Genomic DNA, 21,209 nt, shown 5'->3' with positions numbered 1-21,209 from the left:
CAAAGGTTAAGCTTGAAGTCTGTAGCTCACATTAGCTATCGCTCTCAACTGCTTGATGGGAATTTGATTCAGTAGGAACAGGGGATTCGTCTTCAATATTCCTTTATTGATTCATCACCTAACAAGAAAAATGGATTTGTGGCCTAAAGGATCAGCAGCTGTTTTCTTTCTCCTGGTACTTTTCAAGTTCAGTGAAGCACAAAGTAAGTCCTGAAAATTTGAGATTGGAAAATCTTATGTAATAAGGTTTCCTGTTGTAGGCTGAAACAGTTCAGAACATTAAATTTCCACAGTAATTTTACAGCAGACAAATGTATTGTTCACATGATCGCATATAGACTTCAAAAACAGTTATTAGGACACTTTTGTTATTCCTGAAAGTATTAAAATTTCAAGTTGTGATTTTGCTAGCATTGTAGTTATGGTTAGCTGTACATCAAGGCAATAGTTTCAAGGTTGATTCAGGAAATGTATTGATTTTATTATAATGAGTGATCAATGTTTAGGTTTAATTATCTTTTTTTTAGCACCACAATTTTTACAGCATAGATTTTAGAGTAAGATGTGCTTATGTTTTAGATGGTCTTATTATTTCAAGCAGTACAGGTGCATCTAAAAAAATTGAATATTGTGGAAAAGGTCTTTATTTTTTATTTATTTTTTAATTTAAAAAAGTGAACTTTCTTATATTCTAGATTCATTGCACACAAACTGGAATATTTCAAGTTTTAATTCTGATAGTTACGACTTTCAGCTTAGGGAAATAAAAAATTCAGTATCTCAAAAAATTTGAATTTTCTATTTTGAGCTTGATTAGTTTGATAAATTTTGGGTATAAATAAACCTAACCTCGTGGGCTTGTTTAGAACATGCAACCACAGTTATGGGTCTATAGCCTACTGACGTGACAGTTGTCCAGAAGACAATCATCAACTCCTTTCACAAAGAGGGTAAGCCACAGGAGGTCATTGCTGAAAGGCCTGGCTGTTCACAGAGTGCTGAATCAAAATATATTCATAGAAGTTGACTGGAAGGAAAAAGTGTGGTAGGAAAAGGTGCACAAGCAAAAGGGACGAACACAGCCTTGGGAAGATTCAGGAAAAGCTGAATCAAGAACTTTGGAGAGCTTCACAAAGAGTGAACTGAAGCTGGATTCAGCGCATCAAGACTCAGACTTCTTCAGGAAAAGAGCTACCGCTGTCACATTCCTAGAACCAAGCCACTCCTGAACCAGAAAAAACGTCAGAAGCATTTCACCTGGGGTAAGGAGAAAAAGAAAGGTACTGTTGCTCAGTGATCCACAGTCCTCTTTTCAAATGAAAGTAAATTCTGCATTTAATTTGGAAATCAAGGTCTGGAGTCTGGAGGAAGACTGGAGAGGAACAGAATCCAAGCTGCTTCAAGTCCAGTGTGAAGTTTCCGAAGTCAGTGTTGGTTCAGGGTGCCGTGATGCAGTGTTGTAGTCGAGACCAGCTCATTCGAGTCCGAGTCCAGATCGAGTCCAGAGAGGGTCGAGTCCGAGTCAAGACCGAGTTCAGAAAGGGTCGAGTCCGAGTCAAGACCGAGTTCAGAAAGGGTCGAGTCCGAGTCAAGACCGAGTTCAGAAAGGGTCAAGACCGAGACCAGAGAGATTGGTTAAGGTTATGGTCATTATGGTCCTGCTCCTGCCTATTGTTTACTTTTAAGATTTAAAGTGCAGCCAATCTGCGTTTAAGCGTTACCATTTCATCACTTTGTGTAACAGCAACGGATAATCTAATGCTAATTCCACTGGATGGTGCGTTTTAATGCAGGGTAAAATACACAATAGTCGAAGTTTTTTTTTATTTTTACGGAGGGCATACACACAAGAGCCAACTGACTGTCCAGGAAATGTTCATGCAAAAGTGTGTATGTGCCAGGGGAAGAGAGCTGGATGAAATGCCATATAAATTCAATGCCTTCTGTCAGACATTTTTTTGGGGGGAGATATTTAGTGTTGAGACAGTCAGTCTGTGTCTGTTTTCATTATAGAATTTAATTAAACGATATTTGGTTTTTTTCTGTGACCATTTTAACCTAAAATCCTGCCATCCGCCTGTAGTGATCCCGCTTTCCAGAAAGCCACATTGCTACATTATTTCTCTCAACTGTGTTATTTTTACAAAGTAGGATATCTGATAGAAGCGAGCGGGGCGGGCGGGTCAAGGTGTGGGAGAGAAACTGGCGGGAGCCGGACTAAAAAGTGGACTTCTGGGCTGCGGCCGAACTAAGCATTAGCTGATGCGTAAAATGTATGCATATACTACAAGAAATTATGAGTTCTTAATCTTACCTTTCTTTGTGCTTTCGCTCCACATGTCGATGAAAATTGGAAGTTGTTCCCTTTGCCTCGGTGATTGATGTACCACAGAATTTGCATATCCCAGAATGTTTCTTTTTTAGAGTCTTGCTGCATACAAACTCTTTGTGGTTCTTATATGCAAACTGAATTATGCTTGATGTAACAGACATTTTTTTTTTTTTTTTTAATCCAGCTGCCTCTGCACTAACATTACGCTAACGTCTCACGCAGGCCCGGATTTATGGGTGGGCACTGGTGGCCCGCCCAATCAGATTAATAAAAACAAATCTTTTTTTTTTTTTTTGTAATTTTAATAATAACGAATTAATAAATAATATAATATTAATAGTTTCCTGAGGACATTTAAGGCTGGCCACACGCTCTCAGTGCGAGCACTGACTTAGTGGCTTAATGCCACTGTTACACTGTGAAACACACATACTCCGTGTTTGCAGTGTGTGACTGATCCACGAATGTAGGCTACCACAAACACATACTCACTATTTGTATTTCAAATTCAGAAGTTATCAGACACTTTTATAAAAAAAAAAAAAAAAGGTTTGTCAGCATTGCGATTCTGTTCGTACATATACACTCTTTAATAGACGTTTTAACAATTTAAACAACGTATTATTCAGCGCTACTTATATAGATTTATATATGAAGTTGCTCAAACAAGTGGTAAAATATTTAACCATGTAGTACTTTTATTAAAATCGCAAACATTTTATGGCATGTCACAAATAAATAGTTTTTTCACATATACCATGAATGAGACGAGAGTTGTTCATGTCGCCTTGTTGAAGTAAAAAAAATTTCATTGCTTTACCCTGGTCCTAAAGTAAAAAAAGATGACTGTGTAAACGCATTTATGGTGAGATTATTACATTTTCATTTCAATCTGTGTTCATTTTGACCACCAACCATGCACTATCAGCCTGTCACTTTAATTCAGCGCGTGCATCACATCACATCGGTGCGAAAACGATCTCTGCACTGCACCGCACATGGAACGGATCGCCGGACCGCATCCGCGCGCTGTGTGAAAGCTCTGTAATACGGAGCCCGGGAATCAGGTGTATTTGATTAAAAAAACCAGAGGCCCCTCCGTATATTCACCAGGCCCACCTATTAATGACGTTCTGTATCCGCCACTGGTCTCACGTCACAAGAAAATCAAAAGTCATTCGATGTGTCAATCATACATCAGTTTAAAGAAACATTAACATACAGTTATAATAATCATGAAATATTTTTAATGGGACTCGAGTGGACTCGGGCATGAGTCCGATTCCTAATATGTTCGAGTCCGAGTCAATACCGAGTCCAAATGCACACGAGTCCATGACAAGACCGAGACCATTAAAATACGGTCTCGAGACCGAGTCCAAGACCGAGTCCGAGTCTCGAGTACTCAACACTGCCGTGATGTCTGCTGGTGTTGCATTGTGTTTTATCAAGTCCAAAGTAAATTCAGCCGTCTACCAGCACTTTATGCTTCCATCTGCTGACAAGCTATATGGAGATGCTGATTTCCTTTTCCAGCAGAACTTTAGCACCTGTGGTTTGCTGAACATGATATTACTGTGCTTGATTGGCCAGCCAACTCACCTGACGTGAACATCACAGAGAATCTATGGGGTTTTGTAAAGAGGAAAATAAGTAACATCTGACAAACAATACAGAGGAGCTGAAGTCTGCTATCAAAGCAACCAGGGCTTCAATAACACCTCAGCAGTGCCACAGGCTGCTCGCCTCCATGCCACACCGCACTGAAGCAGTCATTTGTGCAAAAGGAGCCCCAACCAAGTACTGAGTGCATAATTAAACCTGCTTTGGAGATGTTGAACATATGTATTTTGTAAATGTTTTTTTTTATATTTTATATTTTTAAATTTTAATACTTTTTGATTGGTCTTTGAGAAAATATTCAAATTTTTTGAGATACTGAATTTTTAATTTTACTAAGCTGTAAGTCATAACCTAAGTCTAACCTAACAAAACTATTATTTTACATGAATTTGAAGTACATTACACACTCCAGAAATTTCCGCTTAATCATATTTTATTAAAAGTTTTTTTCTAACCAATTTAATGTTTTGAAATGCTTCAATTATAGGCTTGTTTGAAGAAATCCTACCAAGTGATTTTGTTTTGTTTCTTTAGTAGCTTTTTTTTCTAGTCATGAAAAAATGTAAATGTTTTTTTTTTTTACATTCATGTTTACTTCATTCACGACCATTCATGAAAATGTTGGCTAATTCAGATTTTTTTTTCTTTTCTGAATGACACAGACCTTTGCTCATTGCCAATTAATATAATTCTTATACCGGAAAACAACAATATTGGAGACATAGTTACAACACTCAATGCTGAGGATGGGGTGATGGCCATAATCACTAGTCAAGATCCAGAGGGTTTCTTCAGCATCAGTGGATACAATATCATTGCTGACACTGTGCTGGACTATGAGGTCAATGTTGTATATCTTATAAAGTGTCTAGTTTTGTGTACAATCTATATACTCTAAACTGATCATTTCAAAGCCTGTTTCCTGGGATGTAAAGCACAAGGTACATACTGTACTTATTGGTTTAATGTCAAATCCATTTTAAACCTTACATTCATGTGTTGCAGTTAAATGATGTGCTTCTTTTTTGCAAAGAGATGTTTCTTTACTCAACATTAGTCTTGATCTAAATCGGTTTTGGTTGTTTTCTCCATTACCACTTAAATTTAAAGTTTAAACTTAAACATATTTATCCAGGTATCTGGGTTTTAGGATTTCAGTTTAACATGATGTAGTTTTATCGTCACAACATTGTAAAAACTGTGATTTAAACAGTACAGCATCAGTTAATCTATATACACTGTGTGTGTGTGTGTGTGTGTGTGTGTGTGTGTGTGTGTATATATATATATATATATATATATATATATATATATATATATATATATATATATATATATATATATATATATATATTTGTTTAATACTTTTAAGTATGATTCCATAGTTTTCAGTTTTGAGCTATTAGTTAAAAATTTTTACATTTAGTTTTAAAGATGAAATTTGTGCCTCCTGTTAATGAGAGCATTTGAATATTTAAAAGCAAACATTTAATTCAGATCCATTTCAAATGCTTTCTGTACAAATTAACAGACCTTTTATATTTTGTTATTTTCTTAGACGTTTGACCCGAACAAACCTCATGAGGTGAATATTGAGTGTACAAAAGCTGATTCTCCCCCTGTAAGTAAACTATTCAAGTGGTGTTTTATTTAAGTGAACCTGAAAAAAAAACCTTCTTGCATTGTAAATGACGTATTCAATGTCTATTCTTCTTATTATATACATATATGTATATATATATATATATATATATATATATATATATATATATATATATATATATATATATATATATATATGTTTGTTTTTATGTTGTTTATTGAGGTCATGCATGTCATATTTTGTATTTTTAGACCACAGAGAATCTGAAAATAGCGGTTTTGGATATAAATGATAATCCACCAGTGTTCGAACACAGTCAGTACACACTAAACGTTAATGAGGTACTTTTTTCTTAAACTTTTAACATTTCATTATCTGTACACTTTAATTCTGTTAATTTATCTATTTTATCATGGCCAATGTTTTGAGATCTGAAAACTTTTACTGATATTTGTAGCTATCAAAAGTGGATACCAGTGTTGGTCTAATCACAGCAATGGATCCTGATAAAGATGATAGACTTTACTACCAACTGGATTCTCCTGAGGTACAGCTGTGACCCCAATACACCTGAGACAACAAAAATCCCAAAGAATGTGCATAGAGTTTAAATACATTGTATTTAAAAGTGTCCTCTTGGGAATTATGGTCTGAAGTATCTTTTTTCAGAATTATAAAAGAGAATTCCCCTTGAATGTTGGTTCCAAATTATTATAGCCATTCCAAATGGAATCCCATTCCCAATGTTGGCCTTTGTTCTCTCTCAGGGAGAATTTAACCTGGAAGCCAATTTCAATCCCAACATTCTGGTGAAAAAGCATCTGGATTATGACAAAGTTAAAGAAGTCACAATGATACTATATGTGCAGGTACTGTAAGTTTATTTGACCCAGGTTTAGTCTTCAAATATGCTTCTTTTTGTACAAACAAATGTAATTTGATGACTTTTCAGGACACACTGATTGGATCAGAAGCTGAAGTCTCCCACACTGCCTCTACCACCATTGTAGTTAATATCATAGACATTGACAATCGTCCACCATGGTTCCAGCCCTGTACAGAAACTGAGGTTGGCACAAGCATAATCTGCTTGATGTCTGGTTATAACGGGAAAGTCAACGCAAAAGAACTAGTGGTGAGTTTTCAAGCCAAAGCGCTTGTAGATAGAGGTCTGATGTTGACTTAAACCATTTTAAATGTTATACATTTATGATTATTTCAAAGAGCCCCAATAACGTTGGTTAATGGATGTAGAAATTTCAGGAAACATCTCATTGGATCAATTTGTTGGGGCAGTGTGAGTTAGCCAAAGGTGGCTGATAGATTTTGAGATCAGAGTGTTAAATGAGAATATGAATGTTGGTGTATACCACAGCCAGGTCCTTTGACCTTGGAGCCAGGTCCACTTATGGCCATTGATGGAGACAAAGGCAGGAATGATCCCATTCATTATACGTTTCTTGGAGGTGAGATATTGAACTGTCTGTTTTATTTTCCTTATGGGTTGGACAAAAGAACTTCTGGAAGAGTTGACAGATTTTAATTAGTAAATTTTTGCATGTTCAGGAAATGATGGAGGTATATTTCAAATCGACACTGACACCGGGAGCATCACAATGCGGGAACCAGTAGAGACAGGAACAATTGTTCTTTCAGTCATGGTGAGAGAAAAAATTTGCATTTTTTTTAAAAGAAAGCCATTCTGTTTGGAATGGTACGTGCAAATAAAAGCTAAGAACCTTTAACATCCATGGGATCTTTCCATTCCATAAATGATACTTTGGATTAATAAAATGTTCTTCACTCTAAGAAAAAATGGTTCTTTTAGAAACTGTTCACCGAGAGGTTCTTCGAGGGAACCAGAACTGGTTCTTCTACTGAATTGCTGCAAAACCCACTAATGTTGCCATTATTTTGGAGTGTAGTGTCTTCCCCAACCAAATTTCCCCTCTGTCTCCTTAGGCATATCAGAGGGAAAACGCTGATCAGTTTGCCACCACTACAGTCATCCTGAAGGTGGTGGATTCTAGCGATTTCCCACCAAAGTTTGTGAAGTCCAGTTATGAAGGCTTTATCTCAGAGGATGCAGGTGTGGACAGCCTGGTGCTGGAGAGTAAAACATCCAACAGAGCTCTCAGAGTACAGGCTACAGATGATGACTTTTCTAATGTAAGAACTTAAAGACAAACAGCATTTTAGTCTGTGCATGTGTTTAATTCAAGATGCAGAGTTAATTTGTAAAGTACATACAAAACACATAGAGCAGCATTAGAGAAAATTAGTGTAAATCAACCTTTACATAAACATTTGCATTGGTTTTATGGACTTTAATTCATCCTAAAAACATTCTTGCAGAAACTGTTGCCTTAAAATTGATGTTCAAAAACATTCTTTCATAAATCATCACATTCTATTCGATATTCACAAAACCATTCTCAAGTAAATTATTGGATTGAATTAAATAGTTTGTAAAAAAAAATGTTTACGTAAATTGTTGCATTGGATTGAATTGTTTGTGAAACTCTCACATTTCATTGAATAATTCCTTTAAAAATCTTGGGTAAATTTGATGCACTGAATTAAATGTTCATAAAACCATTTTTTATTTTTTTTTTACTATGAACTGAATTGTTTGTTAAAAATTAAGTATTAAATTGAATTGTCTTAAAAACTATTTTCAGTGACCCTTGCAATAAATTTAATGTTCTGAAAACCATTCTAATATTCATAAAAATATTCAGTAAAATGATTTACCAACTTGTAATTCATTCTTACATGAATCACACTGAATTTAATAATTTTGGTTAAATTAGATTTGATGTTTGTAAAACCCTTTATACATAAATTACTGGATTGAAATAAATATATTCTAAAATATTTTTTTATATAATCACATTGAATTAAATCATTTGTAAAAGCACTATTTTATTAAATAAATGTTTAGACCTTACATAAGAATGTTATTAATGATTAACATAAAGGTTTGCTGAATGATGCCTACTATTGTAACATTTCTGGTGTTAAGTGCTGGATTTCTTTCTTTGTAGGGCTATAATCCTAACCTCAGATTTGAGATTGTTGATGGCACTGACTTCTCAATCACTGCAGAGGGTTTCATACTCATGTTGAAGGCCGTTTCCCCAGGCACTGTAAATTTAGAAGTAAGAACTTAATATTTTATTCAACATTTCATGCACTTTAGACTTTAGACTCTAATTGTTGGTGTGTGATTTTGAAACATTTATGACCATATTATCTATTGTGACTCAGATGAGGGTGGTTGACACAACCAATGATGAATCAAGCACCGCTTCTCTTAGTGTCGAGGTCACTCCAGGTAAGACCAGACCAATACTGCACTCTCTCAAGACACCACCTAAATATGACATGATACAGTCAAATCAGGAATGATCAGAAGAGTGGGCTAATCAGGGTACTTTCATGGCTTTCATTGCACAGTTTGATCTTTTGGTGATCTTCACAATCACATCAATCCTTTTTCATTCCAATCCACTGAAGGGAAACTTGCAGAAATAGCACAATTTGATTGTTTTGGCTCATAAACTGAATTTCAAATGATTCACTTGAATCAGTCAACAATAAAGCTCTTGACTGGTCACACCGTTTTTCTTCAGGGGTTCCCACTACCACTCCTGCCACAACTATCACGACTTCATCCATTATAACAACAGAGAGCACTGCTAACACAAAGCTTACAGAAATCACCACTGTCACCTCGCAACCAGATATCACCTCGACTACGCGCCCCAGCACAGGTATACATATGCTAAGCTAACTAGCATGCTAAATCTTCTGGTGTGCTGTGTGTCATAGGGCATTTTTGAAATGACATACCATCATAGCACACTAAAATATTCATGTATCATCAATCACATGGAATTTGCTCAAGGTTGCATGCTTTATGCTACTGACACTTTTGGAAACTGGCTATAGAGGGCTGAAGTGATAACGTTAGCATCATGAATAGCATTTGGAATATTGCAGGAAATAAGATCCGTGACCAACAAAGGTTTTGATTCTTTCATGGTTCGTTCACACTAATGAACACAATTCTGAAGCCTAAACTCAATCACCAGGAAGCTAATGTGGGTTGTAATCGAACTACACCATGGTTGCATGACTTCAACGTCACTGCTATTAAGCTTCTGAAGACTTTCAGTTATTACCTAAAATACATTTTCCCTGAAATCTTGAATTATACCTCTGGAAATTACTTTTTCAAGCCAGGTTTTACAGGTATTACTGAAGTACTTCATGTCGTAGAATGAAACATGAAAATATCTTGAGCTTTTGTGAACCACTTAATACATCATTCCTGCATCACTCGATATGGGTGTGCACTGTTTGTGAAAACACAAAATTCAAAAGCATGGGATTCAAAATGAATGCAATTGTGAAATTATTCTAGTAATAATTCTAGTAAAGATAATTCTAGTAAACTCACTGAAAGTTACCTTTAAGTATTTTTAAGTTTTTCCTTCCTCGTGTGTGCTCCAGGGGGACAGCAGGTGAAAATGGGGGAGTTCAGTTCGGGCGATATGGCGGCTGTAGGGGCCTCTTTGGCTGTGGTTATCGTTCTCTGCTTAGTTTGCATTGGATTGATGGTGCACCGCATCAAGGGCCATAACGCAGACTGGAAGAAGCTTTCTGAGGCTAGCGTCTTCCAGAGCAAAGTGAGTTTCCATGCAGAAAACTGTTCTCTTTGAGCATCAAACAAATAAATGCTAGTTGAAAATTATTTTATGACTAGTAAATTGTCCTACTGATTTGAAACCCTTTCTATATAAATGGTTACGTTGAATTGTTGGAAAAACCATTGTTTTATTTAACTTCCATACTGAATTTAATAGTTCATTAAAGCAATTTTAACATGTATTGTCAGAATAGTAACTTTGTTACTATTGTCAATTTAGTAATAAAGTAAATTTAGTAACTTTGTTACTATTCTCGTTAACTTCAAATTGTCACATTCCAATGTTCGTAAAACCGCTTTAACGTAAATTTTTGGATTGAATTAAATCGTTTATAAAGGTATTCTCACATTAATTGTTACATTCCAATGTTTATAAAAGTATTCTTGCATTAATCTTTGGATTGAACTAACAAGGTTTTTTTTTCATACTGAATTAAATTGTTTGTAAGACTATATAACTATTTATGTATACTATAAAATTTTTGGATCGAATTGTATAGTTCATAAAGGAATTCTCAAGTTAATTCATAAGGAATCAAATTTTGGTCACTTTCTAGTCATTATGAAACTATTTTGACATTTTTTCGGTTGGATTGAATAGTTTTTATTAGTTTGCACCATAGTTTTTGACACTGAATTAAATCATTCATAAAACTATTAATGTTCATACTGATCTCATGTAATTGGTCACATTCAATGTTTATTAAACCATTCCTGTGTAAAATTTCAGATTTAGCTGAACACTCCGTAAATAAAATACATAAATTGTCACCTTCAATACTTAAAAATGATTTTCATGTTAATTGTCTTATTGAATTGAATGGTTCAGAAAAGCTTTATGAAATTTGCCGCATTGAATCAAACCAAATTGTCACGTTCATAAAACCACTCTTGCATTAATTTTTAGACTGAAATGTATAATTCGTAGAAGCATTCTCAAATAAATGAATTGAATCAGATTCTGTTATAACATTAACGTAACTGTTATAACATTACTTTAAATCTGGTGAACTATTCCGTTAATGTTAATACGTTATATATATCTAGATCACCTTTGAGAGTATTTTTTAATTTATGAATTTTTATTAAATTGTTCAAAAAATAAAGAATGTACAGTAGATTGATACTGAATTCTCAAGTAACTGGTCATTCAATGTTCATAAAACCATTACTTAAGGTGATTTTCTCCATTAATTGTTTCTAAATCTAGAGAATATTTCTGAGAGAAGTTCTTTATTTCTACAGCTTGGTGGAGGCTCAGGGGGTCCTAAAGAGGGTGTGCAGTACAGCAATGAGGGCTTCCAGCTGGATGATGATTCTGGGAGTGTGAACGGTAAGTTAGCTGCAGACCTGGAGAACAAACTGGAGTCTGGACTAAAGCCGCAGCAGAGACAGAAGATGATGACCCCCAGCGCTGTCCTCCTGAGCCCCAGCAGCCCTCAAGCTGACTCCAGCAGTCTGGCAGAAACCATCGACAGTGAGAAGGAAGTCAAACCAATCCTGACCAAAGAGCGGCGCAGTGAGGAGGGATACAAAGCGGTTTGGTTTAAGCAAGATATTGACCCCAACACCAAAGAGGAAGTGGTCATCATTCCCAACACTGGTGAAGCGGATGGAGACCATGAGGAGGAGGATGACAGCGAGGGTGAAAACAGGCCTGACGTGGATTCTGGTGATGAGGAAGGAGTTTCGTCAGATTTGTAGACTGTTTCTCCCGTGCAACAACTGCAAAACACAAGGACTTGAGTTGAGCTCAAATGTTAGACACTTTAGTACAGTAGAAACTTTAAAAGATTAATTATTAGTTAGTTAATTTATATGTTCTACGGTTTTTAAATGCTTTCCTTTGTCATATTTCTTACTAAGGCTGAGTATCGTTTAAAAATTGTCAATACCGATAACTTGACTTCGATATCGGTTCCTAAACGATACTTTTTTTTTTCAAACTCTTTTTTAATAGAAGCAGCATGTAATAACATAGATACATCAACAATAGACAGCAGGGGTACAACTACAACAGTAAATGATACCTAAATGTACACATATACATAAACATAATCATAAGATTTATAAAAAAAATAAAAAAAATAAAAAGGAAAGAAGTCTTCACATTTTTTCCTTTTTTAAGTCAAGCATAAAAATGACAACACTACATATTATATGTATTTGCCCTCTCGTGTGTGGTTCGGTAATCCTTGTTATGCAATCTTCTTGAGATTGGGCTCCATCTTATCTAAGGGAATAAGTTATTTGTTCCATCCCATAAATCTCTCTGACTCTTTGGAGCCACTGTTCACGTGTGGGTGGTTCCAGCTTGAGCCATTTGGACGTGATACATTTCAGAGCTGCTGCAAATAGTATCTGAAGTAAGTAGTTCAATCTCCTTTCCTTCATACCCTCAGGTTGGTATTGCCCCTAAAATAGCCACCACTGGGTCAAAAGGGATATCAATGTTAAATATATCTTTAAGAGCTCTATAAACCTCTTCCCAAAATGGTTTCAGCTTTGGGCAAGACCAAAAGATGTGAGTATGGTCGCCTTGTTGTTCACCACAATTTTCCATTTAAACTCTTTCCATGTGTTTGAATTAGTCACCCTATGAGCCTCTAGACATATATCTGACCAATCCTCTTGAGTGATCGCCTGTTGTGTTTCAACCTCCCATCGTTCTTTATAAAGCAAAGAGTTACTTGAGTGACCCGTCAGCATACTCTGATATAGTTTAGATATAACCCTCTTATCGGTGTTCCCCATTCGTATATTCATCAATATTTTCTCTATTTTGTTTGGGTTAGCAATCCCCTCCCAGTCTTTGTGTTTTGTAATGAAATCTCTAATTTGTAGATATCTATAAAAGTCTACTTTCGCTAGGTTAAATTCTCTTTGCAATTGTTCGAATGACTTAAAATGGCCTTTACGAATGAACTGATGTATAAAGTTGAGTCCATAATTTATCCATTTTTTAAAACCTAAGTCTAACTCAAATGGTAAAAATGTTTTTATTGTACTTATTCTAGATAAAGGGGAGATGGAATGAGTAAATTTCAATGATGATTGTACCTTATTCCATAATGTAAAGTAATTTTTGTCCATTTACCTAAGACCATTTTGTCAGCATTAGCCCTTACAAAAGGAAGTGAGGTCAAGGGGTATTGACAGAGACTTTTCTGTATGTTCAGCCAGCGTGTGTCGGTGTTATCCTTTAACCATGTCTCAATTGGTTTTAGCTGTGCTTCCCAATAATAATATTTAAAATTTGGGAGGCACACTCCTCCAACGGTTTTCATAAGCTGTAAGGTTTTGTACTTAATTCTTGGCCTCTGCCCTGCCCAAATAAATTTAGAAATCTGTTTCTCTAATTTGGCAAATACATTATTAGGAATTTCTACTGGTAACATTTGAAAGGGGTAAAGAAGTCTAGGTAGTATATTCATTCGTATGCATTCCACCCGACCTGAGAGATAGGGGAACTGCTGACCATCGTTGCAGATCTTCATAGATGCATTTAAGTAATTTAGGGTAGTTTGCTACATATAAGTTTTGCAATAAGGGGGTTATAAAGATCCCTAAATATTTGATGCCCTCTTTGGGCCATTTAAAGCCACTTAATTTTATAACCCTCTCAGAAATTTGGTCTCCGATATTCAGGGCTTCAGTTTTGTCTAAATTTACTCTATACCCTGAATAGTATCCAAACTTGGTGATTAGTTTTTTAAGTTGAGGTATTGTCAATTGAGGGTTTGATAAGTAGAGTAGGACATCATCTGCGTATAATGAGATTTTATGCTTCTCTCCACCTATCACAAACAGCGCTTTCTCTTATGAGCTGGGCAAGAGGCTCTATGCTTATGGCAAATAATAATGGGGACAGTGCACATCCCTGTCTACACCCCCGCTCTAATTTGAACGCTACTGATTTATGACCATTAACTCTAGATGAAGCTTGTGGATTAGTGAATGATACTTTTTTTGATACCAGTTTTATGAAATCAATCAGCTGGTTGACATTTATACAGACTCGCCTCCTGAGCCACTGCACGTAGGAACAAAACATAACCAACAGAATATGATACACAGATTACGATACACAGCCCTATTCCCTTCTGTTGATAGGTCTGTAAATATGGTAAACAAAATGAATATAGTTTTCACTTTCTAGCATGAAAGGTCAACCTGAAATCAAAACTGACCCTGTTTGCTTTCTAAATATATGTTCTCATTTTTATTGTGAATGATTCATCAGTGCACATTATTTTGAAGGGGAAAAAAGGTAAATCTAAATGTTTCAATGCTGCTCAGAAATGCATCAGATGATGGAAGCTAAATAGGTTGAGAACTGCATTTCATACTGTGTACAAAAACACTTTTATTAATAGTAAATACAAATATTTTTGTATACAATCTATTATTTGTATTATAGTGCTTAAAATGATATAATGGTACATTCAAAACAAAACAATAAAAATGTTTTTATTGTTAGAAATATTCTGGGATGAATGCATCACTGAGTGAACCACTTAATATTCACTTTAATTGATCAGAGATCAATGCAAAAGGTTGGACTTAATGCTCCAAACACAGGCCATATTTTCTTCAAATAAAATATTTTTTGCTTTGGGGTGGTGAAATATGGCCCTTGAAGACAGATTTTGTCAGACTCATTTGTAAAGATCTGTTCCAGTGTGTTTCTTTGTTTCTTTGCATTATATAATAGCATGCAAACTAATAAAACAGCATTCACAGACGGATCTCAGTTCTTAGGTTAATCATTAAAACTAATCTAAGTTGTTATAGAAGAATTTATGATTGTGCATGATTATGTAAAAGGACAGTAGTCCACTGCAACGTCACAAACACACAAATAAATAGTTCACGTCATGAGGTTGTTATAGCAACTTTCTCGTTATTCAGGTCACAAATTATCAGCAATTTCAAAATTAAAATCCTTTCTCTTATCCCTGGGTAATATGCAGTCAACTATAAGCAAACCAAGAAGTAAAAAATCATATTTATTTGCAATTCTGCTTGGTGTCAGAATAAATGACACCAGTTTTAGTAATTATTGTTTATTTCCATGTTTCCAGTAAATTGCTTTCAACATAGTACATAATAATTTTTTTTACATATAAAGAGAGAATAGCTCCATTTTCAGAGACAGTACTAACTGTGTCAAACAAACTTGGTCTGGGGGGAAAAAAATCTTAGAAATGAACCAAATGTTAGGATGACAGCAAGTCTGCCACCAGGATTGTTATAAATATGGGAAGTAAAATAAAAAATAGGTTTAATAACCAAAGCAACATTCTCATTTGAATTTTGTTTAATTTCATCTACTGAAATAACAAAACAAAACAAAAAACTACAATAACATTTATTAAAAACAATATAGACAGAAAGAGATGGTTTTCTTCTTTCTTCAGAATCCAACAAACTACAATAAAATCCTAACATTTACACGTTGATTAGTCGCCCTCTACTGGAGAAAAATACAATAAATGTGTACCAGAGTTTTTGTGCATGTACGCCTAATTGTAGGAATGTCGCTGCATTAGATAACAAGAAGTTAGCAAACTAATAGTCATATGCTATTCATACATTTTTATACCAAGGAATTTTTAACAAGCCTTAACATATTTTTCAATATAATATCTGTGTAATGCAAAATAATAGAACATGTCATTTTAAATAAAAATGTAAAATTACATTTGATGTGAATTTGTTTTTTAGGTATGCAGCATGGAGCCTGGTCTCAAAAGAATTTGTTTCTATTTTTATTTTTTACATACATATAGCATTTATAATGCATATTTTATGTCATATAGCCCTACATGTATGTATACTGCATATACATGTATATATTTAAATACAGAAATCAATAATTTAATGTTTGTTTATTTCTATAATTTTTTATATATAAAATGAACGGGAATCATTAGAAAGTTCTGAGGCGCTCAAAGCCTTATGACGTCACAGAGCGCGTTCGAATAGAACTCGCGGAGTATATAAAGCTCGAGACATTCTTACATTCTTTGTGGGTTTGTTGTAGTGGTAAGTGAGTTTGCAGCGATGGGACAGCGAGTGACAAAAGTGAGTCCGATGAAGTTTGGGGAGGTGTACGATCAACATCCTAGTACACCCCCAAAACCCAGCACCAACACGGAGCTTCAACATCCTCATCCCCGCGATGAGAGCCCTGTTGGTGCTGGAGGAGGAGGAGGAGAGGAAGGAGGAGGAGGAGATAAAAGAGGAGGAGGAGGAGGAGGAGAGGAAGGAGAGGAAGGAGGAGGAGTAGAGGAACGAGGAGGAGAGAAAGGAGGAGGAGGAGGAGAGGGAGGAGAGGAGGAGGAGGAGGCAAAGGATAGGAAGGAGGAGGAGAAAGGGAGGAAGGAGGCAGAGAGAGTGAAGGAGAAAAGGAAGAGCAAGAAGTGGTGGCGGAGGCTGCGCTCTTTCTTCAGAGCGGCCAAAAAAACCCCAGAGAGCAGCTCAGGTCAGAGAGAGCAGGAGCAGCAGCAGGATGAGGGACAGAAGAGGAAGGTGGCATGGGCAGGAAGAACTAGTGATGGTACATTACACAGCCATCTTATGAAAACAGTTATTTTAATACAGCTTTCTTTTATCACATGAAATCACCAAACACAGTATCAAAAATACACATCAGCACTATAACAAAATAAACTATAAGGCCATGATTACATCTTTATTCCATGACATGTTAAAGCATTACTGTCATATGTTTGAATGTACTAATGTGTGTTAAAAGTATAAATATTATTATTCAGTCATTGAAATAAATAATTGCATGACTGTATTTTGAATAGGTTTTTCAGTGGATTTCATTCAGCTTGACACATCACCAGACACTTCTCTCAGTGTTTCAAAGTTCGTGTTGTTTTATCTTTTAACAGACTACATCTTCAGTCGCTACACCATTGGTGATCAGCTGGGGAAAGGTGGTTGTGGGGTGGTGTACGAAGGCAGACGTTTAAATGATGATCTTAAAGTAAGCTGATATAAATAACACATTATCAAGCTAGAAAGTGTTTGTTCTTTACTCTTAAAGTTATTTTTTGTTCATCAGGTGGCTTTGAAATATGTCATGAAGACCCAGCACACAGAAAGTATATTCATTGTAAGTACATTGCATTATAAACAATATAAAATGTCTCATATTAATATTAACACAAATCCCTATTTGGGAAACCACCTCCATCTAACCATCATAAGAACTGTCTGTCTTTTAGCCTGATCATCCGAAACCTCTTCCGAAAGAGATCGCCCTCACCATCCTGGCCAACAAAGGTCCCAGCGTACCAGAAATCATCCGGCTGCTGGACTGGACGGACCACCCTGACCACTTCGTCATGGTCCTCGAATGTCCCTCTCCCTGTGAGAGTCTCGTGGGGTTCATCAGGCGTCACGGTGGACAACTCGAGGAAGAAACAACACGGCAGATCATGTGGCAGACGGCTCACGCAGCAAACGTGTGCCGCCTCCGTGGAGTGTTCCACCGTGACGTCAAACTTGACAACCTCTTGATAAACAGGGAGACATCCGAAGTCAAGCTGATTGACTTCGGATGCGGGGACATTCTGAGGAGGACACCATACAGGTCATATTCTGGTATGTATGATATAATTCATTTCTCCTAATACTGTACAGAACAATCATGCTGCATTAAAGCAAACTCACACACCATACAATCTCCTCTCTCCTCCAGGCACAGCAGTGTACTCCCCTCCAGAGTACCACAGCAGGGGCAAGTACTACGGTGGGCCGGCGACGGTCTGGTCACTAGGGATTGTGATGTTTGCAATGTTGTGTGGACGCTTCCCTAGTGACCATGACCTGTTCCTCCTGCAGTGCAAGCGCTGGCCCAAACCCGGCCTGTCAAAAGGTGAGATCTTCAGCACTAAAAAATTATAATTAACATCTTACAGCTTAGAATAAATAACATGATCAAACAGAGCAAATTTAAATTAATTTAAGATGGAAAGGTTAATGTATTCAAATGTCCTTCATGTCTTCCTGCACAGAATGCGGTGAACTCCTCAGGGCTCTCCTCCATGAGAAGCCAAGCCGGAGAATAGGTCTGGGGCGAATCATGTCCCACAACTGGTTTAAGGTACTGAACCTAAGATCAGCTCTAAAGAATTAATATCCTCATGAGTCATGAGAAAGAATCAAAACGTCAAACGTTATTTTTTTCTGTTTTGTTTCAGGTCATCTCATAAGACCACTCCAGCTGGTGTCTCTTGTGCAGCTGTGCGTCTTGCGGGCTGCAGCAGGAGACACTTCCATCCCTCCTCTCGCCTTTGCGTCTTGCGGGGCGAGAAAGCCTTGCGTAGCGTCTTGCACCTTGGCTTCAGGAAGCAGTATTTGCGTCTGGCGGTACTGCTTCCGGAGGGATGTGTACATACTTCTTTTAGTTGCACCTTTTTGTTTTTCTCATCATGACCACTCCATTCCTGAGCTTCCTGCCTCCACTGTCCAAATGCAAGAGTCTCCGTTGTCTCTCCTGTTCTCTGCCATCCAGAAAGCCAAAGATACCAAAGAGGTTCCCGCTATGGCTGCTCCGCACCTGTCATAGACACCCCAGTCTATATGTCATTGCCTCCTTAGAAGTTCCTGAAAAAGCCCAAGCCAAAGACAGCCCCAAAGGCAGTCTCAGTCCACAGCCACCCTGGGCTCCAGTCTCCCAGTCATCCCTATACAGGCCCAGAGGTGTCTTTCAGAGGGTACTTCTTCCACAGCCAGAAATCAAAGCATCTCAGTTCAAGAGCTCACAGCCCAGCCACTTTGGTCTCCAAGCTCCCTTCATCTGGCATTGCTTCTTGGTCCAGTTATTCCTGTTACAGCTGGCAAAGATGGTCCTGTTTTAGGCGCCATGGTCTCCAAGCTCCTTTCAATGTAGCTCAGTCCCAGAGCTCCCTGCCTTTCAACAAAAGATTAAAAATTTGTTTTAGAATGTTCAGTTAATAAAATATATTTTTTTATTAAAGAAACATCAAAAGTGCACTTCGAAGTGTCTACATCAAAAACAAACACACTTCTTAATTTACTGGAATGTATGATAAGACATCAGTCAACATGCAGTGAAAAGACACACCTGCTGAAAGAGAGAGAGGAAATTCGAGCCCTTTTTTAAGGTTTTTGTGTGAAATATAATCTGAAAATGACTGAGGGTAATGGATTGGGGTTTTATTTTGCTAACCACTTATTTTAGTAGTAAAAAAGTTCAACGCACGGCCTAAAAGCACAGTGTCTGTCATCATTTGGTTATAGATTTTACTGAATGACATGGTCTCAATGATTTAAGTCAACAATAGCCATATACAGCCAAAGTAAGACATGCTGTAACAAACACACACACATTAATTGTGGACAGGGTCACGTGTGAGGCCACACAGCTATGCTCACATTTAGACGAAGTGCATTAACACAGCCAGATGTTTCTTTGTCTCTGCAGCCTCAAGCTCTCTTTTTCTCGCCTGCATCCTCCCAAACAATCCATGCACTGTGCCGTGGGAAGAACAGGCGTGTTGTTCAGGTTAAACAGAGGAAAAAAGAGAGCCAGAGAAAGTGAGAGAGAGAGAAAGATGCTCCAGCTGTGACTAAAAACAACAAAACTGCATTTGATTGGGAGGGGGTTGGATGGACACAGGGTCATTGTTTGTAAAGAGGTCGCAGATAAAGAGACGAGAGAAACAGATCACTCAGCTCATGCAGTGATAAATGATGGCATTACACCTCATTCATCCACAATCCCTAAACCAAGATTGATTTGATGCCGCAATATTTTTAAGACTGAATCATGAAAAACTGCATGAAAAGATACAAATGTGCCATATTATCATTATACCTTACAAAATCTTTATGTGTAGTTTTTGTAAGCAAAGTTTTGTGCACTTCATAAAAAGTAACAAAAATAAGTAAAATAAAATTTGAAAAAGCTGTAGTATATGATGGTATCATGCTCAATTTCAAAATTCAAATACCATTGTATTCTTACATGTATATGATAAATTAACTAATAAATGGTGGTAAAACAATTTTCATTCAGAATATCTAATAAATTTCACAAATAATTGCAAAGAAACACTGAATCAAACATGAAATTTTAAAGTATGAAGGCTGGAATATTTTATATGTAGCTTATTTTAGTGTAAAATTTATTTTTTAATTTTTTTATTTTTTTATTTACAACTTCAAAAAATATTTTTTCAAAGTGTGCCATGGTATTTATAAAATTAAAAGTATCTAGAATCAGTTTAACAATTTACAGCTATCATTTGTCCTTGCAAATGTTGCAAAACAACAACAACAAAACAACAACAAAAACTGCCAGTTAGCCTTCATGTCTTGTGATATCTTTATGGGCAACAATGAGTAATTTACTCTAGAGAAGTAATTAATGATTACATCTTTAACAGTTTAATTAGATTACTGTACTAATTAGGTATTATTAAGGTATTACTAATTATAAGCTAGTTTCTAAATCCCATATCAGCCTCCACAATGACAGACATAAACTGCTATTTTAATTCTTTAGGCGAAAATAAAATTACACAAATTATTGATTTAAGTATTTACATTTAAAAAGTAACATTAAAAACATAAGTTAGATATTGGATATGGATGTAAAATCCACTATTGCTTTATATTTAATTGTTTTAACATCTATAGCCTATTCAGAAGTAGGCTAATTCAATTGCAGAAAACGTATAAAACGTAAGAATAATCCCTTACGGTTTTAAAGGAAAATACACTTGATTTCAGTAATGAATCCCTTTAGTAGCCTTATACATTTGACCCAACACTGGTTCATGTGTCTGTTTATTTGAGTTTCTTTGTCTCTTTTCTGCGTTTTTGAGTCAAATGCTCTTTTGCATCAATGTCGGAGTTGTAATTTAACGGGAAATCATACATTTGAGAAGACA

At 36.3% G+C, this 21,209-nt stretch overlaps 2 protein-coding genes across 3 annotated transcripts; both read left to right on the top strand.

The window, feature by feature from the left end:
* Positions 1–12,374, top strand: cdhr5b (cadherin-related family member 5b). 2 transcript variants are annotated; one of them, XM_052597519.1, is made up of 15 exons: positions 1–203; positions 4,618–4,796; positions 5,514–5,576; positions 5,810–5,899; positions 6,016–6,105; positions 6,326–6,427; positions 6,511–6,693; positions 6,934–7,024; positions 7,125–7,219; positions 7,521–7,727; positions 8,606–8,719; positions 8,829–8,895; positions 9,194–9,334; positions 10,077–10,252; positions 11,518–12,374. In XM_052597519.1, exons 1-15 carry the CDS (start codon positions 131–133, stop codon positions 11,974–11,976), a joined length of 2,130 nt encoding a protein of 709 aa, XP_052453479.1. In that variant the 5' UTR covers positions 1–130; the 3' UTR covers positions 11,977–12,374. The 2 variants fall into 2 exon arrangements, with proteins under 2 accessions (XP_052453479.1, XP_052453480.1); XM_052597520.1 differs by lacking the exon at positions 9,194–9,334.
* A 3,964-nt stretch (positions 12,375–16,338) lies between these two features.
* On the top strand, positions 16,339–19,170 carry LOC128014036 (serine/threonine-protein kinase pim-1-like). The gene is made up of 8 exons (XM_052597276.1): positions 16,339–16,471; positions 16,535–16,834; positions 17,178–17,272; positions 17,333–17,401; positions 17,514–17,892; positions 17,990–18,166; positions 18,306–18,394; positions 18,492–19,170. The coding sequence occupies exons 1-8, from the start codon at positions 16,339–16,341 to the stop codon at positions 18,501–18,503; spliced, it is 1,254 nt and encodes a 417-aa protein (XP_052453236.1). The 3' UTR covers positions 18,504–19,170.
* Positions 19,171–21,209: the final 2,039 nt, after the last annotated feature.

Source organism: Carassius gibelio, chromosome B25 (genome assembly GCF_023724105.1).
Source record: "Carassius gibelio isolate Cgi1373 ecotype wild population from Czech Republic chromosome B25, carGib1.2-hapl.c, whole genome shotgun sequence".
In the NCBI taxonomy this organism is placed as follows: domain Eukaryota; kingdom Metazoa; phylum Chordata; class Actinopteri; order Cypriniformes; family Cyprinidae; genus Carassius; species Carassius gibelio.
Note: the sequence above shows the minus strand (reverse complement) of the source record. Positions and strands in the feature narration are given on the sequence as shown.